This window comes from Balaenoptera physalus (genome assembly GCF_965194825.1).
Source record: "Balaenoptera physalus genome assembly, chromosome: 11".
NCBI classification, from domain to species: domain Eukaryota; kingdom Metazoa; phylum Chordata; class Mammalia; order Artiodactyla; family Balaenopteridae; genus Balaenoptera; species Balaenoptera physalus.
In genome coordinates this window covers 43613890-43632201 of record NC_138896.1, presented here as the reverse complement: position 1 = coordinate 43632201, position 18312 = coordinate 43613890, and the positions used below count along the sequence as shown (strand labels likewise).

Below are 18312 nucleotides of genomic sequence, written 5' to 3'. Positions count from 1 at the left end.
ATTTGTTTTTGTTTAGATTCCTCATATAAGTGATATATGATATTTGTCTTTCTTTGTCTGACTTACTTAGTATGGTGTTTTGAAGGAGCAAATTCTTCAGGAAATTCCTAAGAAATATTTTTTGGGAATCAAATTTTGGACACCTTGCAATGTCTGAAAGTATCCTTATTATACCTTCATATTTGAGGGATAATTGAGTCGAATATGGAATTCTAGGGTGGAAATAATTTTTCATCATGATTTTGAAGGCATGGTCCCCTTGTCTTATAGATGGCAGTGTTGTTTTTGAGAAGTCTAAATCTATTTTGATTCCTGATCCCTATGTATGTAGCTTGTATTTTGTGTCCAGAAACTTGTAGAAACTTCCCTTTGTCTACAAAGCAGACATTTTCAATCCTGAGACTTTTGCACTTGGATCAGTGAACTGAATTATTTCTTTGATGATTTCTTCATTGTTTCCTGATCTCTCTTTATGGAACCACTATTATTAGGGCTAATTCTGAACTAATGTTTTTTTTTCTTTCTTTCTTTCTTTTTTTTTCAGTCTTCCTCTCCTATTTTCCATTCTTTTGACTAATTGCTGTCCTTTTTGAAAATTTCTTGAGCTTAATCTTTCAAACTGAGATTGATTTTCAACTTCATATCCAAGACATGTTTTAGCATTGAATATTTGTCTTTTACAGCATCTTGTTGTTTCACGGGTGCAAAAGCTTCTCTTGGCTCTCAAAAGATATTATGGTAGTTTTTAGCAAATTTTTTCTTTTTATGAAATACCTACAAGTTCCTTTTTTAAAAAATCTACTCTTATCTCTATATTTAAAGGGAGAGAATTTTCTCAGCTATTAGTGATCTTTGCTTGTCAGCTCTTATTTAATTGCAAGAGATTAAAAAGCTGATTAGAAGCTCTTAGCATATGGGTGGAACTTGATATTATTTTTTATCTAAGATATTCTTGCTTTGCCATTTTGTGGAGACTTATTCTTTCTGCTGGGAATGGTCAGATTTCAATGAGAGGACCCTTTCATTCTCTTATTTGGAAGGCACAGGCCTGGGTGTCAACATTCCAGAAATTGAGTGGGGACAGAAGCCCAGAACTCAGCATTTAGTATGCATGGGTTGGTCTAGTTCCTCTGTTTCCAGAATACTACATTCTCAACTGTGCTGGTGATGCCAGTTTTCCAGAAAACTTCCAAATTTCTGCTCATGTGGCCAGAGCATTCATTAGGACAGATGTGGAGGGTGATCTATGAATCCACCAGCTACTTAAACATCTAATACTCAAACATTCTTATTTTAACCCCACACTCATACCTGCTCTTTGTACTCACTTCTGGTACTAGGTCTCACCAGTTCCTGCCCATTTGGAGGAATATGTGGTTTAAATGAAGTTGGTATTTAGCTTTTCCCATTGCTGAATTTGGCTCTTTATGTAACAGTACATATGGGTTCATTGGATGGATTATGAAATAACATTGAGAACAAGTCCAACTACTAGTAATAAAACCATCAGAAAACAGGCCATCTGATAATTAATATAAAATTGGACTGGAGACTCAGGAAGTTATTAAATTTGAATCTAAAATGAGATCGTCTGAGTTGGATCTCAGAAGACTTATTGTTCTTTCCAGGTGTGCATCTTAAGAATCTTGGAGGGTTTGTATAGTTTGAACTCAAAACCAGATACTGCTCAATGATTCTTCTCAGAATTTTGCTCTGAGTTTTGTGGTTGGCCTGAAATCCCAATACAAAGGAAAAACCCAGGAGTGTGAAACCAGATCAACAAAAATATTAGACTGTTCACATGAAAACTCTGTGACCTGAGACCACTAAGGGTCTCTTGACTCTACAATGCGGTCTCATTCCATAAATGTGGGAAGGTCATGTGATTTCTTTATTGATTCTGGCACTTGTTACATCTTTATTAAATCTAGCACATGTTCTTAAGTAGGTCTCCAATTATAGAAAACCTTTTTTAATACAACGTATTGACTCATCTAACTCACAGTTTTAATAACGTGCTGTAAAGAAATGTTAAACAAGTCATGTATTATGCATTCCAGTTTCTATCTGTAAACACTCAGGCGGATGAAATGAACTTTCACTTTCAAGGATGATGTTAGGAAAACATACCAAATAAAAGCAGTTCTAATAAATTTTTTCTAACAAAAAAGAAATTAACAAAAACAAAGCATATTTCTGAAAGGAGCAACTATTTTCAATATTTTGGGAAGAACATTAATAATATTATGAACATGTTATCAAAGATTTATATTACATATACATATTGTAGAGGAATGAAATTCATGTTTTCATGTAAATAGAGAAAAATTAATGAGAATATATAAATTATTATATTATAATCAAAAATGCATAAATATTATCATCTACAATTTATTCTGCAAATCATTCTAAATACAATTCTATTGATAACCATAAAATAGACAAATGTTAATTTTTCTATTACCTTTTTCTCCTTCCCCAAGAATAATATGTCCATTGAAGAATCAGAGATTCTACTAGTCCAGCATATGTCTTTAAGTACCAGTATAGCTGGTGGAAACAAAATAAATATAAGACATTAACATTCTAAGTTTTCATTATTTATTTGAATTCCTTTCAAAGAAGAAAGGGAAAAAGAAATATATCATTAGGAAGAATACTATTTCAAAACATGGGCAAGACTCATCCAAGAATAAATGGTTGAATTGTAAATCAACTAGACTTCAACTGAAAAAAAAAGAATAAATGGTGGAAGGGTTTTTGCTTAAGCTGGATTAATGGGGTCTGCATTTACTCTCCCTCCTGAAACAAACAAATGAACAAACAAAAAGAACCAGAATCAGTCATATATGCCTATATTTTTATATTCATTCATTTCCTATGTATATTGACCACCTACTGTGTGCCAGAGACTGAGGTAGGAGCCGAGTGTACAGTAATGAGCCAAGCAAAGCTGTTGCTGTCAAGCTTGAAATCTGGTGCTGGAGGCAGACAGCTATACGCACATCGTAGGAAGCAAACATGGGCCACCAGTGGCTGCTTGTGGTCCTTGCCTAAGCAGAACAGATAAATCAGGTACCTTTATATTAGGTATAGAGTATATAGGTAATACATCCAAATACACCATTTTATTCCTTTTCCTAAAAACCTGTAAAACCATGTAACTGTGTCTCTAATAACTTGATCCGGTTTTAAGTACCAAACTTCCTGTACCAAACTTCACTGATGCAACCCATCAGGCAGAAAAAATGTAGAGTTTGCTTTTGTTTCAAAATGATGGATTGAACCACAGATTGAACTTGAATGAACTCTATAAAAGCTATCATACTGATTTAAAACTTAAAGGAGTTCATGTGAGAAAGACATTTATTTGTTTGTTCAGCTACAGAAATTCTCATATCCTTTCTACTATGCAAACTGTCTTAAACTTCCTTCATTTTCCCCCATAGAGAAATTCTGTACACATTTAATGCCAAGTTTTCTAGCTTTCCTCTTTTCCATTAAGTAGAATTATTCTTTTTTCTGGACAAGATGTTTCTGAAATTCTCCAAAATAAGCATGTGAGTACACTAAGAATACATGTGAGTACACTAAGAATGTGATACGAAAACAATCTTTTTTTTTACTATGTAAATAAAAACATGCAAACCTTAACTATTGATACACTTAGGGTGAGTGGTTTCACTTTTACATCACGTGTATCATGGCATCGAGATATCTCTAAATTATAACAAAAGCAAGTGAGAACAGATTTCAGGCTCAGGGAAGAGCTATTAAGGGGATAATAGACTTTTGATGTCTGCCTTTTCACAGTAGCACAATGGCTAATTCCTGTGACCCCTGAACTTTTAGTGTCTCCTAACCAAGTATTGGCATTAATCTACTGCTCATCTGTCACCTATCACATTTGGGAGTCCCAGTCTCTGTTTTCAATTATCAGTCATTAGAGAAGGCCTTGAGCAATTTCAGAAGAAAACTCACAAAACCTTTGACCTGTTTTTGTCAGATAACTGCAAGTATTCATTGTAGATAAACTATCATTTCATTGTATCCAAGTATAAAGGAAGGTTCTTTGCTGTATATCACTTACTGTAACCTCTATCACCTTCAGGTGGTTAAAAATGGACTGTTTTATTTTACTGATGAAGCAGAAGGATTCACAAAGTCATTCAGTGAAATCTGGTGAGATTGGAATGGTTGACCTCTAGCTGCCAGGCAATCTACAAACCCCACAGATTTTTCCACTAAAGAAAACATGAGATAAATATTTACCAAAAGGTGATTATCAGATAGTTGTGTTTTTACATTGACTTCTTGTAGGTAAACACAAACTTTCTCAAATATTTATACATAGTGTAACTGAAATCCATTATTTACATACTAAGCATATCCACTCATCATTAAGTAATCATTTTTTATTACACAAAATGAATTAATCAGGTACCATCCTCTGTGATTATTAATTCTAAACTGACTTTTGAAGTTTAACATTAATATCCAACCCACAAAAGATGAATATTTGCTTTAAATTCCAATTAATTATTTCCTGTATAAAATGCCTATAATCAAAAAAATAACAAAATATTTTCTATATGTCAGGATGTATTGTTGTCTTCAGGGATAAAAATAAGTGACTTTCTGACTCCTTTAAAGAGGAAGTATGTCAGAACCAGCTAATCTGATTGGATTGGTGAGTAATATATGAATGTCAAAAATGTGTTCTCTACCTTATAGATGTGAAATATCTAAACAAGGTATCAAGTAAATACAATTATTTTCTAACTACCCACTCTTGTAAAAATCTAGACTGATTTTTTTAACACTACTATAACACTATGTAAAAATTGTATATCTATAACTAAACAAATAACACAATTAAAAACTATAACACTATAACAAAATTATATAGCAAAATTAAAAAACCAAAAAATTTTGTCTTTTTAATTTTGTTATAATGAAATTAAAACACTATAACAAAATTTAAAAATGGTAATAGTCATCACCTTTATTAATATATCTATATTCCAGATAAAGAAATTGACATTTTGATCATCAGCATGGCTGCGTTTTAAGCCAGGTAGCAATTTTTTACAATTAAACTTTTATTGACCATTTACTGTATTAAAAGTCCTGTTTGTTGTATATGTAGAAATACAAAGGTAAGAGACAAAACAAAAAGAAACCATGGATATTCCTCTGAAGTATCTTACTCTATGGGATTAATCTAAGGTGACATCATAATTACAGTGCAAATAGAAAGTAATTCACACAATAGCTACTGCTTTTTGAGAACTTGCTCTGTTCCAGCCACTATGCTATGATCCTCTCTTTCAAATATTATTTAACCTCTACAGCACACTGTGGAGGAGGTCTTTCATGACTGGCCATTTTAAACATGGATAAATAAAGGTTCAGGGATGTTGAGTATCTTTTCTAATATCACACTCTTTTAACAGGTTAGGGAACTAAGATTGAATTTAAATTCTTCTCACCTCAAATCCAAGTCTTCACTGTGGTCCCATTATGACAGCTCTGTATTAGAAAGGGAGGAAGAGAACAAGTGCTCTGGGGCTCCCAGCAGGAGAAATTAATGTGGGTGAGAATTTTCAAAGTAGTCTTTGTAGAATTCAAACTGGAGGTTTTAAGTAGAATTGGGATTTCAACCTCTGACGTGTGGGAAGCATCTTAAGTTAGAGGATCTTAGGTCTAGGGTCCAGGTCCAACTTAGACCCAACATGTGCAATGACAATGAACTATTTATTATTCACTCCTTTGGACCTAAGCTTTCACATCTCTTTCCATCTATATGAATTCCTTTCTCTCCCTGGTGATAATCCTTTAAGACCAAATTCAAAATGACCTCCCCTTGAAGCCTGCTGCACAGCTTGTTGCTCCTTCCTTTCTTATTCTGCCCCCACACATGTCCCTCCCAAACCCCAACATGATTGTGCCACAGTGGTACTTTTTAACATATGTCCTTCTCATCCTGAGCTCCTGTCTCTTTGCTTCTCAAATCTTAACTATTAGGCTTTGGCCGAGAGCAGTTATCCGATTAATATTTGGGGCTTGAATAAAGTTAGAGGGATCACAGTGGCTCTTTTTAAGATAATCAAGATGAGTATATATGGAAGGTGAGAAAGAGAAAAGCAGCCCCCTGACAGCCAGGATTGGGACTGGATCAAATAAGGGAGAAAAAATAAAAAATTGAAATATATTAATTTTAAGAAATCAATAATTACTTTATTGCTATTATTGTTTATTTATTATTGAACATATCAGTTTTCATACCAATGCTTGACATGTATCATTATTATTATTATTGTATTCTAATAACCCCTGGGGGCTGAGTGCTGGGCGCATCCAGTCTGAGGAGGGAAGGGAGACCTTGAGACCATCTTCCTCCCAGTTCCAAAGCTGTCTTACACAAGACTTAATTCTTTTTCTTTAAAATTTTATTGAAGTATATTTGATTTACAATGTTGTGTTTAATTTCTGCTGTACAGCAAAAGTGACTCAGTTATACATATATATATTCTTTTTCATATTATTTTCCATTATGGTTTATCACAGGATATTGAATATAATTTCCTGTGCTATACAGTAGGATCTTGTAGGACCTTGTTATTCTTCCATTCTATATATAATACTTTGCATCTACTAATTCCAAACTCCCAATCCTTCTCTCCTCCAGCCCCCTCCCCCTTGGCAACCACAAGTCTGTTCTCTTTAAGACTTAATTCTTTGTGTCCCTAAATCACTCATGTTTTTTTAAATCAAAATAATATATAACTATTGGATCATTAATTCAATTTTGTAAATTTCAAAATTATGTGCTGTGTATTTAATCGATTCAGGAAATCAATTTGTTTAGCTATCATAGGACAACATTGAAATTATTTAACCATCTCACCTTTCTTTTGCGATTTTTCTTCCTTATAAAACTGTATTCATGAAGCATTTATGAATACCAGCAACAGTATTTCAACTACAGGACATTTGAAAGTCAATTGAAATTGTTCTTTGAAACAAACCACTCAGGGGGACAATTTTCCCTTTTTCAAGTCACACATGGCTGTGGTATTAAGAGGCTCTTAGGGTTTCTGGAATCTGGAGTTTACCACACTCTCTGGGATGGTTATCCTTTCAAAGAAACATGTAACATGTGCATTCACTGACCAATGAATAGACCTTTATAGGACCAAGTTTATGTTTCTCAGTGGACTAGTCAGTGAAAGATGCCTTGTGGGGTGAAACATCTTGGTAGTCACAGGATAACTTTGCTTTTTTTCTTTCACTTTAAAATGTAACACAGATAAGTAATAATTCTATGAGTAATCTCTTAATGATTTTTTGCACTCAGCAGCAAACAATGATCTGTATTCTTTCAACAGCTGGCTGCACTCCTGGGAAAACGCTATCTTTGTCTTGCAGCTACTGATTCTATTTGAATCTTCCAAGTTACAGCCCTTGTGTGGGAGATTAAGACTGATTGCCCATGGATGCATCCCCTTAAGACAGCAGATAAATCACTAAATAGATAAAACTGCAATCCTCTGTTAATTAGTTCTACTCTTCAGATACTGTAGACAGCAAAATGTTTAGTCAGGACATTTCTATCCAATTTCTACTTATGATAAAGTCATTCAGAGAGGTGTCTGTTTGGAAAAAAGAGACTGCCATCAGTCATTAACTTCTGTTAAGTTATATCTCAACAATAAAAGGCTTCAGAGTACGTCTTGTCTTTAAACACAAGAAGCTTAATCTTTGCAGAACTTTGGCAATTTAGAGCATTTAGAATGTAGTTTGGTGCTTCTATAAAGGCGATCCTGTTTCTTTTCACTCTCAGCCCATGACTCATGGAATGCGAGTCTTCTGATTCATATTTTACCTCTTGTATGCTTTGATGTTGCCACTTTTTAAAAAAACCAAACTATAAAAATAAATTCATTCTCTGGTTCTGTCAGTGTAGGTGACCTTTCAGTTGTTCTAGTTGGTTCATAGAAGGAAATGTTTGGAAGACATTCTGTCCTGGAAGCAGAAGGAGGTACATTCCCTACCATCATTATGATCATGTTTTTAGTGGTAAGCTGTATCAATTTTGCTGATTTTTGACGGTTTCTTTTCTGTAAGTTGGTGTGTATGTATATGCAGAAAGCAACTCTTTAATTTTTGTAGAGAGCACTGTGGACCACTATCAGCTCAGGTAAATAAACAACTCTGTGTTGATAGACTTGTTTAATTTATGGTGATAGTCACTGGTTTACATGTAACGACCTTCAAAACAAGCATGTACCATAAATGACAGTGGGAGACGAGTGCAAGGCATCAGTGTCATGTTTTCATGGCTGTTTGGCAAAATACAGCCTGTTGATCTAGTTAGATATGTAAGCAGATATGAAAATAGCAGTCTGGGCAGGTGGTTGTGTTCTCTCTCTTTTTTTTTTTTTTTTTACAATGGTGTGTTAGTTTCTGCTTTATAGCAAAGTGAATCAGCTATACGTATACATGTGTCCTCTTTTTAAGTGCAGTTTTCAAAGGTGAATCAACTGATACAGGATGTGTGTTTTAAATCTAGTTATATTTGTTCCTAAACTCTCTTTTCCACTTCACATGAGAGAAATGGTGTCTATGGTATGGGATGAGGAAATGGTCTCCACCAGAGACAAGTGTTAACCTCTTGGTCTCAGCCTGTTTTAACCCTTGTGTCGTTTTAGCCCCTTGGACAAGTCTGGGTCTGGCTTGAGTGAGCTCACCCTTCTGCTTTTTTGTTTTGTTTCGTTTCACTTTGTTTTTCTTTGTCTTGTCTGGGAATGAGGAGCTCTCTTCTACCACTAAATAGGAATGTAATTATGACCTTTATGGAGTCTGGCAGATTTTAATCTGGTAACACAGATTTTATTAGAAATGATAATAAAGATGTTTTGGAAACTCACACATGGTTTTGTTGATGTAACATAGAAATGAAAAAATGAATTGAAAGGTCCAAATATTTAATACACTATGAATCAAAACCCCAAAATAGTATACATTTTAATGATTTTTTTCTACTTGTTTATTTGTTTATCTTTTAAGTTTCTCAAGCCATTTACAATTGCAATGTGTTATACAGCACACTGTAACTTATGGAGAAACACAATATATTTAATATATAAAATCATCACAATATGAACAAGGCAAAGATAGCTCCTATAAAAAGCTTACATCTAAGGAATATGAAATGTGTGTGTATGTTCTCTTTCATCTGTTTTGGGAGTGTTGTTTTTAAAATATAGTTGTAGGAAAAGTTGCATGCTAATAGAGATATTATATAACCCTAATTCAGGTCGTGAATACAATCACCTGCTTATTCATAAACATTTTCTTAGATAAGAAATGGAATCAGTATTAAATAAGTGAATATGATACAACTTTTGCTAAGATAAAGATTGGAGGAAATGAGTTCTAGAAGGAGCGGAGTCCAGAATGTATGGCATCCTCTGTAGGGTAGGAGCATCTCGTAGAGGAGAATGTAAGCATTGAAATATCAACTCTCCTTAGGGATAATTAGATAAAACAAACAAAACTACATCCAGAAAAAACAAACAAACACACAGGGTCGTGTTGTTGAGGGCTTTGGGAGTTGAAATCTTGACACTGGGTTGAAATCTCTTCTCTCCCAATTATAGGCTGTGGGCTCTTGAGCAAGTAATAGAAACTTATGGACATAAGTGAGTATTAAATAAAATACACGCCCTCCCAAATGAGAGTTAAATAAATTATCATGCCCTCAGTCAATGGGAAATGCAGCAGGATGGTGCTGAGTGAAAAGACAGAACCAGCTTTTGATCTGTTCATAGTCTTTCATTCAACCAATGTTTATTAGAAGACTTCTTCAGATCAGGCATTGTATTGTGTTAGATGCCAATTACACACTGGTGATCAAACCCTTGCTTCTCCACCTGTTCTCCACATTTTTGTGTATTGCTGATTAACATTGTTTGAATATACAGTTGACTCTCGAACAACATGGGTGGGACTGCACGGGTGCACTTATATGCAGATTTTTTTCAATAAATATATTGGAAAATTTTTTGGAGATTTGCAGCAATTTGAAAAAACTCAGACATGAACAGCATAACCTAGAAATATCAGGAAAATTAAGAAAAAGTTAGGTATGTCATGAGTGCATAAAATATATGTAGATATACACATAACATACAAAATATGTGTTAATCAACTGTTTATGTTACCAGTAAGGTTATTAGTAGTTAAGTTTTTGTGGGGTCAAAGTTATATGCAGATTTTCTGACTGCACAGGGAGTCAGTTCTCCTGGACCCCATATTGTTCAAGGGTCACCCGTACTAACAACGAACTAGTCTCTAAGTAGGATGTCATTATGTAGGTGGTATGGACATTGAACAAAGATTTACAATGAGTTTTAGAAGACAGACATCTGTTACCACCTAGCTGTCATCACCCACTTTCTTTTTTTTTTTTTTGGCATAAGTGTATTTTATTTTTTTATTTTTTTTATCACCCAATTTCTTATTCTTAAGTCAGGGATATTAATATTTGACACCTATCTAGGTAACTGAGATTACCTTGTGAATATTTGTGACCATCATTAGGAGTGCAAGGCTATATAAGTACTACTTTTATTCCATTACTCACTGCAACATGTCCCATGGAATTTAACAGGGCAATTATAATTCAAAGCAGTAGGATATAGGAATTTGAATCACTGGACAAAACTGCACTACAACTTTATTCTGTGTGGTATATTTAATATAAAATTTTATTAAACTCTTTGAAAATCTGCCCCCTTAAGGGGTTAGGTTAAAGAGCCTGGATTAGAAAGCTGAAATTTTATAATAACAGCTGAAATTCTAACTTTCCACTTTATTACACTAACATCTCACAGGGGATTCCAGAACAATAGATGACTTTACATAATATGAATTCAATACTCATCTGCATTACGCAAGTGCATGCTTTAGACTGGACCATAACAAACTCATGTCAAAGCACTTATGTCCAAGACTGTAGTTATTTTTGTCTAAATTTCAAATATAAAATTGATTGTTAATGAAAAATTGAAAAATGATTGTTATCACTTAGAATTTTGAATATTGACTTTCAGAATAGAGAATATATATTTTTGAATGACTGATGAATGCTTAGATCATAAAGTATGGAACTCCTCAAGCAGAGTCTGGGATAGTGCCACGTAGTCAAACACCGGGAACATTTCTGCAGCAAACCAGTAAGTTAAAGTGAGATAAATAGGGACTTTAAAGTCACCTCAAATCAGTTAATTTCCAGTTCTTCTGCCAAATGAAGTTGAAGCCAAATTTTCAGTTTTCAGAGCTTTTTGGATTTTGGACTTGTGAATGCAAGATTTCAGATCACTTTTCCTTTTCTTTTTCTTTTTTTAATTGAAGTATAGTTCATTTACAATGTTGTGTTAGTTTCAAGTGTGCAGCAAAATGATTCATACATATATTAATATATATTATATATATATTCTTTTTCATTATAGGTTATTACAAAATATTGAGTATAGTTCCCTGTGCTATACAATAGGTCCTTGTTGTTTACTTATTTTATATACAGTAGCATGTTTCTGTTAATCCCAAACTCCTAATTTATCAGATCTTTATTAAAGCATAAATACTTAGTAAATTAGGACAAAGTAGTAGTCTCTAAGCAGAAGCAGCCTATCCTGGCATTTAAGAACCATAGCTTGGTGGCATGAAATGCTTGGATTCAAATTCTTTGGCAAGGTATTTTTTTTCTCTACCTCCTCAGTTTCTTCATCTTCAAAATGAGGATGATAATAGAACCTACCTCATAGGTTGTTATGAAGTGTAATATGTTAATATCAATAAAATGCTTAGAACAGTTCTATTTAAATACTGTTTCATGATGTCATCTACTTTGTTTAAATTAGGATCAGAGAAAAGTTTACAGCGAATTAAATGTAGTTCTTTGTTGGGACTTCCCTTTTGGCGCAGTGGTTAAGAATCTGCCTGCCAATGCAGGGGACATGGGTTTGAGCCCTGCTCCGGGAAGATCTCATGTGCTGCTGAGCAACTAAGCCTGGTTCGCCACAACTACTGAGCCTGCAAGACAAAACTACTGAGCCCGCATGCCACAACTACTGAAGCCTGTGCGCCTAGAGCCTGTGCTCCGCAACGAAGAGTAGCCTCCGCTCGCCACAACTAGAGAAAGCCTGCATGCAGCAACAAAGACCCAATGCAACCAAAAATAAATAAATAAAATTGATTCTTTAAAAAAAAATGTAGTTTTTCTGTAAACAAGAGTTGTGGCTAGTTTTAATATTCATACGTACACTCTAGTTATTAGAGATCGAGTTTGTAGGTATTTTCTGCCCTTACACTTTGGAGATGGAGACCCGTTCATAGCAGTCTACACTACTGCCAGTTGGAGCTCAGACAGAAAAGAGGTTTAAATTATGTACCAAAATAGGATCTTAAAAATGCAGTCATCCTCCTTATTTAGGGAAAGTTAATTAATGATCTCTCCAGGGGAATGGACTTCTCTTAGGACCAAGATAATGGTACTTAAATAAAACAAAACCTCATGAGTCACGGGAGTGGTGTTGGTGTACCCAGGCAGCCTGAGAGCGCCGTTCTCACCAAGTCCATGGGAGGAAAATGCCTCCAGGTGTAGCTTACATTTTCCTCTTTGCTGGTGTAGGTATCTGAGATGGAGGTGGGGCTGATCTCCTAGCTCTCTTAAACCATCTCCTACTCCTCTGGAGAAAATAAACCAGAGATTATTTTGGAGGATGAAGGCAAGGAATTGTGGGTTCCTTTGTCATGAACTTCCTCTCAGACGTGGAGCCTTGTCTGGCACTAGAATTTAGGAGTCCAGCAGCCTGGGTTCCCAAAAATCACTCCTCGATGATCATGATTGCCTTCTCTCTTCCTTAATCTTGACCTTTCCTCTAGTTAAGGATCCCAAGTTTCATATATTTTTAGCAGTGTTGGTATCATTTCAATTAACCTCCTAAAGATATTTTTTGTGTCTTAATCCAGTTTTTGAACATTGTGAATTGTTTATATAACATACATCTTTTATCTTCTTGTAACAACATTTCAGCAATGAAATGTCACTGGATATATTCTAAAAAAATTTTTGTAGGTTTGTGAGACACTTGGAACACAATGCTTTGCAGTGAATTTTTTTTTGTAATCTGTCCTATATTATCTGAGGTAACTGAGATTTTGAGAAACCTACCAGCACTGAGAAAGTTAATTCCATTAAATGATATTGCATTACTAAAAATGAGCCCTTTTAATAGGTGGTTCCTTAAGAAAGATTTTGGTACGCAGCATGAGACAGGCTATGACCTGGGACCTGGGACCCTTTGCTGCAGTGCTTGCACCTGGACAAATATCTCTCCTCAAGCAATAAAATACAAAGAAACTATAAGGGACTAAATAGAGCTGCGTTCATGAACAGTTGGGGCAAATTATGGACAACAAGATACAAAAAGGCCAAAAACCCAATTGCCACTTCTGAAGAGCCTGGAGCAAAAACAGGGTGTCAGGAGCAAAAGCAGGGTACTGCACATGCCCCCTGCACTCAACACCACGTAAGGGGTGGGCAAACCACTTAAGCCCCGCCTCTGGCCCAACTGCTGGACACACCCTTACCCTCACCCCATATAAGGAACCAGCTCGCCCCAACTTGGGAGCAAGCAAGGGAACCTGTTACTTGTTTTTGCTCCCCCCTGCTATAGCAGGGCTCCCAATAAAGCCTTGCCTGAATTTCTTGTCTGGCCTCTTATCAATTTCTATTGATTAGGAAAGGCCAAGAACACTGGTCAGTAACAAGCATAGACTGTATCCAATAATACGTCGTTTTACAAAGCTGGATTATGTAATGATATGCCTGACACTGTCCTGAATCCCTCGACACTCCTCAATATTCCCAAGAGGAAAAATTCTCTGACCTCATTTGGTAGGAAGGTTGCTGAGGCGGAAATATGTTCCTCTCTCAATTTTGCATAAGAGCAGAGATCTTTGGGAGACTGGATGCTGCACCACGGGTTGGGGAGGTTGCACTCAATAATCTATAAGAACAAATGAAAATGCATTAAAAAAGGTAGAGCTTTGCATTTGCTAAAAGGAGGAAAAACGTCTCCCGGGAAGACACTTTAGGAACAATCTTTCTTGTGAAAATGCATTTGTTTTGTTTCCTTGACCTCTAAAATTTCATAAACACAGCCCCACTGTGCCAGCAGCTCCTCGGGCCTCCGTCCGAATTTCCTCCCTTGACTGTGCTAAATCTCACCATTGACTTCACCTGGAACTCTGGAGCTTTCTATCACAGAGTGCTAATTCCTGTATGAACCCTTCTCTGTTCTGGTACTTGATACACACTAGTAATAACTTTACAACCTTCACTTTTAAAAACATTTTTGGATAACCTTTCCATTTAGGAGCCAGGAATTTGTATAAAACCACAGAGGTTATATTGCTTTTGAACTAAAGGCTGTTGGTTTGTGGAACTTCCTTCAACTGGAAACACATATGAGTCTGTGGTTTTATGTTTTCCCAGTTTTATAACATCCTGCTTGTTTGTTTTCAAAGTGAAAGAATTTACCATTAATTCCCATACTTTATAAAGGCCTAACTTTTTACTTCCTTTTTTTTTTTTTTTTTTTTTCAGTTGAAAGAGACAAGGATTTTTCTCACCAGCGAAGGCATTACAAAGAATTCCGGTTTGATCTTACTCAGATTCCTCATGGAGAAGCAGTGACAGCAGCAGAATTCAGGATATATAAGGACCGGAGCAACAGCCGATTTGAAAATGAAACAATTAAGATTAGCATATATCAGATCATCAAGGAATACACAAATAGGTATCAAATTTATATCTGACTTATTATCCTAGCAAATAAATGTTACATTGTAGTAAAATCCATTGATAACCCACTGGTCTATCAAATCATGCTTCTTTGAGTGTAATGGCATCAAGGCAGGTATAGACACATGAAAGATACATGTAACTGATCTGAAACGTGTCTTGTACATTTCACAGCTTTTTCCTACTCCTTACACCAATCTGTGTGCTAAACGGGTCTCAAGCTACCCTGTATGTGATTTTCAGGCCCTTCACCTCATTTTGTAAATGAGAAAACTTTCATTTTATTCTGCACATATGAAATTTATAATTAAGATGATTTGAATTACTTGTTGTTTTATAAATTGGAGAAGAGTGGCTTTATTTTTCCCTGGCATAGTGTAAAGTGTGTGTAGTGTTATGTGGATTTTGATGGAAGACATTGTATTTGCAATAGATTCTGACAGTTAACCTGTATGTCTTCTGTCTATAAAATGCTTAATTCAAAAGGGTACAAAAATGGACAGAGAATCTGAAATACTAAATGTATGAAAACCTCAGCTGATAATTACTGCAAATGAGCCATCACATATAAGAATTAGAAAGGGACATTAGTGGTGTTTTCAGACCAGTGCAGAAATTGCTTGGGTAACACCTTTTACAAATGATTAACACTTTTGTTGGACAGCTCTTACATTTTTAAAGAAAATTCTTATTGGAATATTATATTGAGGTGAAATTTGTCTTCCATTCATTAAATCTAGATTTTCCCTTTGATGAAATACTATGTCCTTATTTGATGAGATAAATATTTAAAGACAGCTGTCATGAGCCCACTAAGGCCTCTTTCTCTCCTTGATGAATATTTCTAGTTCCTGACCTTTGGATATTTCTTGGTCTTCTAGTGAGTAGGATTTCTCAATGGGTATTCCATGGAACACTAGCTCCTCACAATACTCAATGAAGAAAAAGAATAAAAAGCTTCTGGGGTCAAATGCATTTGAAAAGTCTACTTGTTAGACCATGTTTTAGGAGATTCACCATGCATATTAGAATAGTAAAGTCTTGCAAAGTCTTTATGGTAAAGAAACCTGTCAATTCAGTTTTTCCTAGTCTTCCTCAAAATTATTCGACTATGGAATCTTTTTCTTTGGGTCTGTAATACTTAATAGCCTATGAAACACTGGTTTAGCAGGACACACCTTAATAAATACTGATCTCTGTACACTGTTATTTTAAGAGCACTAATTTCAAGGCAGAAAGATCTCTGTTATTTTCTCAGCTCTAACATGTACTAGCTATTTGTCTGTGGGTGAATTTTTTGTTTTAAATCTCAATCCTGTGGTTCCATTTATAAAAGGAGGATACTAATTTTTTTCTCACAGGGACAGGGCCTGGCATACTACATTATTTTTTTAAATACTAAATAATGGGGGTGACTTTTAAAATTAAATGACTAGATTTGAAAATAATGCTCCAAATACCATCTAATTATATTGCCATAGCTAACAAATATTTTATTTATAATTCTCCTTTTCTGCATCTGTTTCCACACTTGGGCTGGTGAGCTCCTTAAAGAAGGGATAGTGTCTTAAGTGATTTTTTTTTTTTTTTTTTTTTTTTTTTTAGCCTCAGCACTATGAATTTGTTTGATACAGTTTTGAAATTATCATTACCCATGAATGGGATACATCTTCCATGAATATATCCTAAAATACTTGAATTATCTTACCTTTTGACCATTCACAATATATTTTTATGAAAGTTGAATTTGTACTTGGTTATTCAACATACCAAGTATTTTTTACAGGAATTGTTTGTACACCAGGCCCCTGTTTATTTATTAATTGTTTGAAACTAAATATAGACATTCACACTGATCACAGTTAAAGGTCCTAACTTTTATTTAGGTCCATTGTTCTATCTGCTCAGGATATTTTTGAATGTCATCCATTGAACTAGCTACCCTTTGAGCTTTCTTTCACTCTATTTTCGAAGTATGTTAACTACACTTACATAATTTAATACATAATAACAATGATGAGAATAAAGGACTAATTTTTAGAAGAGTCCACTGATAATAATATATAGATTTATTTATGAATGAACCCATGCTGATTTTTATTAATAATACATTTGAAATATTTATGAGTATTGATGCTTAATCAGATCTCATAATTTTGGGAAATTTCATTTCTTTCTAAAAATGGAACATTTGTCTATCTTGAAACTTTGGTATTTCTCTAATTATAACTGATGTTAAACATATTATTCTCAATGTTTCTACAAATCCATCTGCCTGCTCTTTGAGTATTCTTGGGTATAATTTGGCTAAGACTTTACTTATTTTAACATGTGTAGTTAATCTACTCTAAGATCCAGAATTTCACTGATATTTTTCCTAAATCTTTGAAAATGATTTCTAAAATCTAAAGTACATGTATCTCTTTGATTGGTGTTGTCTCACTCTACCATTCCAGACTCTAGGGTGGCAGAGATTGGATAGGATTCTACTCAATTTAATGAACATTATTTTGAAATTTTTAATTCAGTAAATTCAATTCAATATTAATTCAATTCTACCAAGTTCACATTTTTGAACATTTACTATTAAGTATTGTTGCCGAATTATGATTTTTCTCCTGTAGGGTTATGCTATACCTATTGTCTTTTGTGTATTTGTTTGTGGTAATGGGTATGGAATTTTTTCCCCCAATTATTTGCTTCAATGTCTGAAACATACAAATGTACACATGCATACTGTACATTTCAATTTTATGTATTATTGACCAGGTGGGAGAATCTCTCACAAAATGCCTTCCTTATCTTTGAAAAAGGCAGTCATCCACTGCCAGTGGTTCATTAATCCACAGTGTAACAAAATGAAACCCTGTGCTGTGCTATTGTCTGTAAATCTAGGATCCTCTTTTTACACTCCACTTTCTCTGCCAAAGAAAGACATTTAAGGGACAGAAGATATAGAAACAACACATATGCCTCTTAGTGTATTTCAGATTTCTGTGTAGGATTTCAAAGTCTTTGTAGAAAATGGTAGTGTATAGTAATAAGAGCAGGGTCTTTGGAATTCCCACATGGGGAAATTGATGTACATCTTGGAGTCTCAGTTTAAAAATCTATAGACAAAAATAAAAGCAAAAATAAGTATTTCAGAACAATAAAAACATTTCAAATGATGTGGGAAAGACTGGTGCTTATCACAATGCAAAGACCAGAGTTGATACTTAATAAATATATCAGTTAACAGCTTAATAGGAGCAACTATTTTACTAGGATTTAGAGGGTTGTATACAAAGGGTAATCAAAAATAGGTGGTTACTATAATAACAGTAGCTACCATTTGCTACTGTTTATGTTAAGACAAAGTGAGCAAAATGATGCTAGGTGACTTTCCTTAATAAAAAATTAGCTGATCTGTAATGAAATGAACACCACCCAAC

At 34.6% G+C, this 18312-nt stretch overlaps 1 protein-coding gene across 1 annotated transcript in view; it reads left to right on the top strand.

The window, feature by feature from the left end:
- The window catches only part of BMP5 (bone morphogenetic protein 5), a 123522-nt gene that overhangs the window by 46791 nt on the left and 58419 nt on the right, over positions 1-18312 (top strand). Inside the window, exon 2 of the mRNA XM_082414351.1 lies at positions 14681-14873. Coding sequence (XP_082270477.1) covers positions 14681-14873 — 193 coding nt within the window. The remainder of the gene's footprint in view (positions 1-14680; positions 14874-18312) is intronic.